Genomic DNA, 9,142 nt, shown 5'->3' with positions numbered 1-9,142 from the left:
CAAACAAGTACTCTGATTGGCTCAATGGACAAGTACTCTGACTGGCTCAATGAACAAGTACCCTGATTGGCTCAATGGACAAGTACCCTGATTGGCTCGATGGACAATTACCCTGATTGGCTGAATGAACAAGTACTCTGATTGGCTCAATGAACAAGTCCCCTGATTGGCTCAATAAACAAGTACTCTGATTGGCTGAATGAACAAGTACTCTGATTGGCTCAATGAAAAAGTACTCTGATTGGCTCAATGAACAAGTTCTCTGATTGGCTGAATGAACAAGTACTCTGATTGGCTCAATGAAAAAGTACTCTGATTGGCTCAATGAACAAGTTCTCTGATTGGCTCAAAGAACAAGTACCTTGATTGGCTGAATGAACAAGTGCTCTGATTGGCTGAATGAACAAATACTCTGATTGGCTCAAAGAACAAGTACTCTGATTGGCTGAATGAACAATTACCTTTTAAGACTATTAAGAAACAATAATTACTAGTACAATAAGAGTCTGTACCAACAGTTGTTTTTTTATTGGAATGGATCACATACACAAACAGCCCTGCAATATTCTAGTTTAGAAAAATTCCAATGCAACAAACTTATACCATAAATTCCGCCTGTCTTCTGCATTTTAGAAAACATGAATTGCAAAAAATGCCATTTAAAGCTCTTACACAGTATAAATTAAATTTGTGTTGTATCAAACACACACAGGTGTTACTGCAAGTTTAACTTTAGCATGCAACATGACATGACTGAAATCAATAACATAAAAATCAAAGACTGAATTCTATTTATTTCAGGTGTCTCCATTGATAATTGACTGCAAACTGTCTGGTTTAAAAAAGAAATCTCAAGGCAACAAAGTTTGCAGGTAATAAAACTAAAACCCATTACCTGAATAGTAACAGAGACCCCAATACCTCTGTCGTTGTATATATCAAACTCTCAGCATTTACAATAAATATTCCACATTTACATTCAAGCTTACCCTATCTGTTTACACTTAAATACATTATGTACATGGGTCGTCCATGTCTCTGAACTCTCAAGAATTGCACTTTATCTTACATGTTTCTTAAACCACAATTAAATAACATCATTCAACAACTATCATTCATTCATCATTTCATTATCTCTTGTCAGTAAAACTTTAGTCAGACGCATAACTCTTAACAAAACCCATCCAGAACTCATCACAGAATCCACACAGCTTTCCTCTCAAGTAAATTTAGGCAAGTAAAGCAACAGGAACCGTGGAGAAAAAATCTCCCCTGAAACACTTCAACTCTTTTTCAAAACAAAATTATCATAAGTGTAGATATACATTGCATTTCTTGGTCTATTGGACTCATGGTGTATTTACCTTTTCTGTACATAACAGGCCAATTGGTATTTATGATAAGAAAATCAATGGCTTCTTCTGTACTTGCAATACCAGCATTCAGGACTCTAACAGGGAGACATTTAATAATGAAATGTTACCAACTTAAAAGCCGTATGGCAAAAGTAGGAAGTCTCTGACTAGACGGTTAGTGAGGAAATAAAAAAACAGAAATCACCGGATCACAAAATCATCCATTGAACACCATAATCTGGTGATACAAATCAGCAGTACAAGACAGGGGATTTCTTGTATTTTACACCTCATGTCCTATTAGCTTGGGCAGTCCAGTTCTTCAGTGCCTAGAAACTCCCCTAACATGAGGTCATGTTGACCATAGACAGGCTCTAAATATGGATGTCTCTCTTTACAGTGCATTTGCCTTGACCTTTCTAAGTGCCTCTGATCAAACTCCTCTGGTGCCATGTGAGGGGCTTGGATGGTCGCCTTCTGAGCCATGGGAGACAAAGGCACTGGGACAAATCCATGGTAAACAACCAGAGGTGGGGTCAGAACCTCCAAAGGGGATGCCTGAGGAACAGCACCCTCAGGTGGCTGGACTGGCAGTTGAACATAACTGCCTGTTTCGGGATCAAAGAAAGTTTTCGTCTTGACTTGCACAGGCATGTCTACGAAGAAGTACTGCCCCGAATCTGGATCCTGTAGGAGCTTCCGTTGGGTCATTGGGAAGGACTGCGTAACAATGGCGTGCTCAATGCTAGACTGGCGAGAAAGCTGGCTAGTGTGACTCGTGTGGCTGGTGTGGCTTGACTGTCGGGACAGGGTTGAAGGGTGAGGAACTTCAGTGCTGTATGCATCAATACTGTGACTCCTCCTAAATGGGTTGTCTCTGCTGGTCTTGTCTCTGGCTCGGCCTCTCTGCTGAAGCTCGTCCATGATGGATTTCTCAATGCGTTGGGACCTTGGATCAAGCCTCTCATTGACTGACATATCGGTGCTTAGCCTCCGCTCCACTTTATCTCCTAAGCACCGATCACTGCTTTGTGATCTTTGGAATGGCCTGTCCGGCGTGGGTCTGTCACCAACATAAGCTTTGTACACAGGTACGTTACTGATGACCCGATCACTACTGTAGTGTCTTTGCTGCGTTTTTTCTCGGACATGTCTGTTGTTACTGCGGCCTTGCCTTTCTGTTGCAACACTGGGTCGTGGTTCATTATTCTGGTTATTGCTTTCAACCGAATCATGGCTCTGTCTCCGGGACTGTTGGCGGTTGAGTTGTTGATGGTTTATTTCACTGCTGTGGCCTCTTCTTTCATTGAGTGATAGCTCACTGGAGTCATTGCTGTTTTTGCCTTGGTGAATTTCACTGTGATTTTGACCTTCTTCTGTCTTCTCCCTGTGTTTTCTCTCGCTGCTCTTGCTACTTCTACTGCTGCTGCTGCTTTTGTGCTCAGATTTGTCACTCCTGTGTCTATCCGCTCTATGTTTGCCACTGCCTTGAGAGGACTTGTGGGAGGACTTCTGGGCCTCCTCCTTCTTCATCCTTCTTGTTGCAAGCTTAATGGCTTTGAGAACTGCCTTTTCAGATTTAGGCAAGACGGCTGGTGGTTTGGGCAACCCTGTTTGGCTTTCATTACCACTGCAGGTGGAACCAGATCGTTCGCTGGGGACCTTTGACACGTCACGCTCTACCAGCAGTCCGTCATTCATTCCCATCTCATCGGCCGTGTCAGCTGCGCTGGTCGTTATGCTCTCCACGCCTTCAGAAGATGGACTCACACCCGAAAACCTGTCTTCCTCCTGTGGTACAGTAAGGAACTCTCCAAATTGTGGTTTCTGTTTGTTTCCAGTTTGCAGAATTGAAGGAGACAGCAACATGGCAGGGGAAGTGTTTGGTGAAATCTCTTTGGGTTTGAAGATTTCATCTGGAATTGGTGTGATTCCCCTGGTGGCAGGTTCATCAGGTGGAGGGAGTTTTGGATTTTCCTTTACTTGATGTAACTCCTCCTCTCCCCTCATTGAACCACTCAGACTTCCTCTTGGTGGCCAGGGTTGTACAGTCTTCTTTAACTTATTACTAAAAGTGTTGTCTTTGACCTTAAACAAGGCAGGGATCCCCAAAGTTGGTGAGAAAAGGTTTGAGGGTGACATAAGCGTCTGATTATCGTCATCTTGAGTGCATTGATCTGCAGTGATATTTTCTCCCTCTTTGCTGTACTTGGTCAGCACTTCTGTCTCCTTTTTAGGAGATTGTATTGGTTGTTTTACAAACTCTGGCTCGCTTTCATGATCACTTAAAGAGTAGTATTCCGCTTCAGTCCTGTCAGAATCCGGTTTTGTGTTTTGTGAAGCACTCTTCATCGGAATATCAACTTCCTCCAACTCTCCAATCAAGTTCTCTAGAGAGTGGTAGACATTTGACTCTGTTTCAGTATTTCTGTGTAGTGCACTCTCCACAGAGAAGTAGGAAGATTTTGAGGACAAGCTGGCATGATCAGGTGGGCTCTGATTGATGCTAATGCCATTAACCAGTAGTAAGGGTGACAGTATTTTCTGGGGGGTTTCACTGACAACCTCGGCATCCAAATTTATTTCCTCACTAGTTCTATTTATTTTGTCAGGATCTGCTTCCACTAAATGGTTCGTTGTATTATCAGCTGCTGTATTTAAATGGTCTGGTTTTAAAGGAGCTTTACGCTTTACCTTGTGTATTTCCTGTGTCCTGCTATTTCTGCTTTCAAATGTGGCTTCCCTTGTTGAGCTCATATCTGCTTGCAAGTTGTTTGCCTTATTTTCATTTCCTCTTAACTCTGGTGATAAACGCAATACATTCTCAGACTGGGGGTACTTTACAGGCACAACCGGCTCGCATACAACAGCATCAGTTACAGTTATCACTTTTGAATTAGCATTATTTACAACATCCCACCTCCCTTTATCTGAAGATGCTTCAGTTTGACTAGGCACAGCTTCTTTTATGACCAGGCTACTATCTGCTTTTTGTTTACCTGAGCCTGTACTGGTCTCATTTACCGCACCATTTTCATATTGTCCTTCATTTTTAAAGATATCCTCTAAATCTACCTGTCTATCTGTCTCATGAGTGACGCTTCCATCTCTTCTGTTCCCTCCCTTTTTACTCCTCGGAGGAACAGGAGGAGTATCTTCCCCTTTGTCGCCATTTTGGTTGATCAAATTTTCCTCGCTGTCTTTAGATAACTGTCTTTCTACATTTCTCAACTCTGCTTCTTCTGATTTAAAACTGGGGTCACTGGTTAGTTTATTATGAGCATGTCTACCTTTAGTTTTTAGCTGCGAGTTTGGCTCATTGCCAATATTATTCATGCCAGGTGGAGCTATCTTATCCGATTTGTAAGTCTCTCCATGTCTGGGCTCAGTTTGTGAAAGGATGTGTTTCATGTGATTGTGGTCTCTCAGATCACCTAACCTCTCTTTTAAATCGGTTTCTTTTAGTGAATGAGTGCAACTGATTTGTTTTTCTCTGGCCTCTTTAACAGAATCTTTCACAGCTTTTTTACGTTGCTGTAGCCTTGTCTCATGACTTTCATCAACAGCGTTCTCATCAAATATTGGATTTGAATCTTGCTCTGTAAAATAATTTCTCTTTTGCCTCTCTGAGATGATCTCTTCAAGTGCCATTTTGGCTTTGTCATAGTTGTCATTGATAAGTGCTTTATTTACTATGACATTGTTGTCTATCTTTGTGAAAGCCTCCGGCTTGATCTGCTCCTTCTCTTTCTTTGCAAATAGATCTCTCTTAGCCGTTGTGTTTCCTCTCATAGACATCATACCCTTTTTAATATTCCTCAGCTCCCTTGAGATCAAATCATTCTTCGCTCTCGCCTCCTCTTCGATGCTAATAACACCTAATTTGTTCTTGGTGTTATCATGACTACGATCACCAAGTCTTGCTCTCTCCAGCTCTTTCAAAGCTTGCAAATCATTAATGATATGCTCGCTATCTCTCCTTTCTTGGGGCGACACTGTCTCCTCATCAGCCTCCATTCTCGTATTCACTTTCAGATCACCTTCCTCAAACTCCTCTCCTTGTTCATCATCTGTGTCGGTATATCTCTGGTATTTAATATAATTGTTCTGCCTGGCAGAGAAGACGTGTTTAAGTTTGGCCTGTTTCCGAACCAACTCGTTTTCTAGTTTTGTATTCTCTGAATCACCATTAGTGAGCTGGTCAACAGAATTTCTTTGCTGTTTGTCAAGAGAAAGCTGAATATCAGGTTTAGCAAAGTTTCTCTTTGGAACAGGAGGGGGCTCTTTCTTTACATTGCCTTTTTTGCCAGCCGGTGTATCACCAGATAAAGTATTGTTGTTTTCTGGTGCAAAACTCTTACTGTTAAAAATGTCTTTTGAATAGGCCCTCTTGTCCATTTCTGTCTCCTTCACTTCTTCTTTATCTGAAATGGTCTTATCAATGATATCTGATTGAGCTGCCAGCAGAGCCCTATTCTTGGCTGCATTAATCGCTTCCCTTGCTGCTTTGATCACATCCCTTGTGCTTATGGGTTGGACACTAGCATCTTTTTCCTTGGAAATAACAGGCTGCAAGCCAAATTCTACTTCTGTTATGTCTTTCACAGGTCGCTTTGCTTTATCTGGTACGCTTGTTGGTATTTTACGAACTGATACATTTGGTGACAACCCCTCTTTCTGACGTGCATTGGGCGAAATTAAGGGTGAACGATCTTTGTTGACATTTAAAGAGTTTGGTGACAGCCCCGCGTTGGTTGGCATTGGTTTTGGGGAGAGTTCTTTATTAAGCGCAAGTGGTGAAAGCTGAATAGTCTTATTTGGTTGGTCTATGTGTATAGGAGGGACTTGAAGGTAAGTCATATCGCTGTCAGCAGGGCTGGCTTTCTTGTACAAATTCAGAGACGGGTAGTTTTGCTTTTTAGCCATGGGACTCCTGTTCTTTTTTGAGTGTATTAAGGGAGACATTGGATACTCTTCACCAAGACTACTGTTACCCGCGGCCTCCCTTTTGGTTTGCAGTAGATTTGATAACAAATAATCATCTGAAAGAGGCCTATCAGTCTCTTGCATAGTAAGGCCAACAGCTGGGCTGCTGTTTGATTCCAGCACAGGGCTGCACACTGTCAGTCCTTCTTTCAAAATAGCAGGAGTGCTTAAGCCGGACGCATTTCCCTCAGAGCCAGCTTGTGAATTTTTCATATAATCTGATTGTGGAGATTGCGTGCCACCCTCAGGCAATTCTAGCGTCTTGAATTTAGGTGGGCTGTAACGGCTTTTTACCCTTTTCCTGTTGTCTTTCAGGTTGAAGAGGATGCTGGAGGCGAGTGATTTGTAGCTGTCGCGCTTGATCGGAGGTTCTGGAGTGAGTTTGGCCTCGGAGTGTGGTCGAAGCGGAAGGTCAAGCGCCGAGGGCGAGAGGACGGCTTGGAGGATTTCTGATGTTTCTGTTGGTTGTCTGGAGGGAATGAGCGGAGTCATCAGCTGGCAGATGCTAAAAGGAGTAGATGCCAAAGAGCTGACTTCCTCAACTGCTTTCACCTCCACAGATCTGGCTTCCTTTTTGACCAAAAACAGACTTTCATCCATAAATTTTAAACAATTGTCCGGAGGCGGTATCCCCGACTGATTGACTGGGATCACACTTGTAGCCCTTGACCTGTTGCGCCTCCAGGGGGCAGCACTCCCATCCCCTTGGTCCGATGAGCACCTCTTTTCAGCCGGAGCAGCTGAAGGCTTTGGCAGGACCTTTGGTGGAGGAGGGGGAGGAATGGGTTTAGGAGCAGTGGAAGGAAGGTGCTCAACTGCTGCTTTTTGGCACGGCTGCACCTCCTCTGCATGCTGAGTGTCTTGTCTGTGTGCCTCTGTCAGCTCCTTGTAAAAAGGCAAGTCGTACCATTTAGGGATACTATCTGTGGGGAGAACTGTGTCCTGCTGGCCAAAGGGGAACCTGTTAAAATCTCTCCATGTTTGAAAAGGGCTTAACTCACTGTGGAGGAAAAAGTTTTTGATATTAAGCTTTCGTAGTTTGACAGTGGATTTCCCATTTTTAGTCTTTGATGATTTCCCTGAGGGTAGGGCAACATCTTTGCCTGCTTTGTTTGTCGGACCGTCACCAGAGTGATGCCGATGACAGTTCTCGTAATGTCCATCAGTGAGATTGGCGGGATAATCCGAGGAGAACTCTGAAAGCTCTCTTTGGATGCTGCGAAGTGCGGACTTATCCCACGATTCCCCCTTAATATCTGTCATACCTCCATTTTTGATTAACATCCCATCGCAGCTTTCCTCCGCGGCACTAAATGCTTTGAGGAAAGATGACATGTGGGAGAGATTCTTCTGTTGCTGCTGGTTCCATGGCTGGGTATAATTTTTGTCCGTTTTGTTTTGTCCCTGCTTTTTTGATTCCTTGTGATGAGTCTTTTTAAGAGGCTCCCCCACCAAAGGCTTGTGGCAGCTGAAAGGTGAGTATCCGTACAAGAACTCGTCATTGTAAACTGCGTCATCTCCGACGCAGAGACTCCGGAAGGCGCGATCAGTAAGAGTGCTGACCTCGCGATCGGTGTCATCCATGAACAGGTCGGTGAAGCCATTGGGGAAGCGATGGTGGAGCATGCTTCCCACCCGGTGGCTCATGTGCCGCTTTTCCACACAGCTCATGATGTCGGCAGTTTCCTTTCTGTCTTGTGCATCACCTGCCTTGCCTCCTCCTACGGCTGCTTTAGCTTTGTGGATTCTTTGGGTATCTTCCAGCTCAGGTTGACGTTAGGGAATTGAGGAACCTCCTAAAGAAACAGTGACAGTGAAATTAGCGTCAAACTACTTGGGTACACATGGGTCTTTTGATTTCTATGAATACTATAAAAGGTGCTGAACTCTTTAGCAGCACTGATGACCTTTATGTACATGACATGCACCAGCTTTGGCCATGCTGTCACTATGCAGGCAGCAGAAAAACACTTATACCATGCGCTTGGCTATTTTAAGCACTGTATGGTTCTCTAAGCTGTGAACACTACGCATGCTGTTGGTGGCCAAGAGAAAAGATCCCTATCCAGCCATTGTGTCACACTAAATGCACGATCTGGGTCAACATATAGACGTTCTTCTGCAAGCCTCTTGGGCAATATCCGTGACAGCAGGTCACAATAAAGCTCAGGAAATGCAAGTAAATCATCACATTGGTCCTCAGCAGCAGCTGCTCTACTGTAGCTTACTTTAGCTATCTGGGTGAGGTCTGAGAATAGCTCTTTAACCCATTTATATGTCCTGTCCTGGGAGTTTAGCCTCCAACATAAAGCTCAATCTTCAACTACATGCAAATCCATGACTGTCCAAAGAAAATATAAACACAGGCGTTCAATGAAACAATGAGTTAATGATGGCTCTGATTTGTAACTGCACTGTTTGTTTGATCCCAAAATCGAGGATGATTTGAAGAATGTTCGGTGAATTAACAACAGTAGAGAAATCGTTTTTCGTTCGTGGCCAGGTGCATTTTCAAGAACTAAGTGACTTTACTGTATATTTATTCTGATTCAGAGAATGTTTTGGCTTTCCAGGAGACTTTGGTCGCCAACAGTCTTCCAGCTCTCATAACCAAAGATCAGTTAGCAACCACGGTGCTTTCCCAGCATCTGCTTGTGTATTTATACCTAAGGAATGAGGCAGCCCGGTTAACTTTACTGTATAGAGGCACAGCCATGTGAAACAGATTTTTTTTATTTCCTCAATCATTCATAAATACTGTATTAGTGTAGTAATAATATGACAGTATTTGTAGTGATTTT

General features: G+C 43.3%; 1 protein-coding gene across 1 annotated transcript; it reads right to left on the bottom strand.

Annotated features, from left to right (window-relative positions):
* Positions 1 to 1,655: 1,655 nt before the first annotated feature.
* On the bottom strand, positions 1,656 to 8,012 carry LOC138593666 (cardiac-enriched FHL2-interacting protein). Its single transcript, XM_069664750.1, has 3 exons — positions 6,636 to 8,012; positions 4,978 to 5,573; positions 1,656 to 3,291 (listed from the first exon to the last, which is right to left on the bottom strand). The coding sequence occupies exons 1-3, from the start codon at positions 8,010 to 8,012 to the stop codon at positions 1,656 to 1,658; spliced, it is 3,609 nt and encodes a 1,202-aa protein (XP_069520851.1).
* Between the last annotated feature and the right edge of the window lie 1,130 nt (positions 8,013 to 9,142).

Source organism: Semicossyphus pulcher, unplaced genomic scaffold (assembly GCF_022749685.1).
Source record: "Semicossyphus pulcher isolate SPU_LCO1_2020_fin unplaced genomic scaffold, fSemPul1.0.p SCAF_16, whole genome shotgun sequence".
NCBI classification, from domain to species: domain Eukaryota; kingdom Metazoa; phylum Chordata; class Actinopteri; order Labriformes; family Labridae; genus Semicossyphus; species Semicossyphus pulcher.
This window is presented reverse-complemented; position numbering and strand designations above follow the sequence as displayed.

What these genes read in the sequence shown, in the direction of transcription:
- LOC138593666 (XM_069664750.1), bottom strand. Translation starts at nt 8,012, where the DNA reads ATGAGCTGTGTGGAAAAGCGGCACATGAGCCACCGGGTGGGAAGCATG. An exon ending in TGAAAGACAACAGGAAAAGG is followed by an intron (nt 5,574 to 6,635) that starts GTAAAAAGCCGT and finishes CTTGACAAACAG; the next exon opens with CAAAGAAATTCTGTTGACCA. An exon ending in GAAGAGATCATCTCAGAGAG is followed by an intron (nt 3,292 to 4,977) that starts GCAAAAGAGAAA and finishes ACCTGCCACCAG; the next exon opens with GGGAATCACACCAATTCCAG.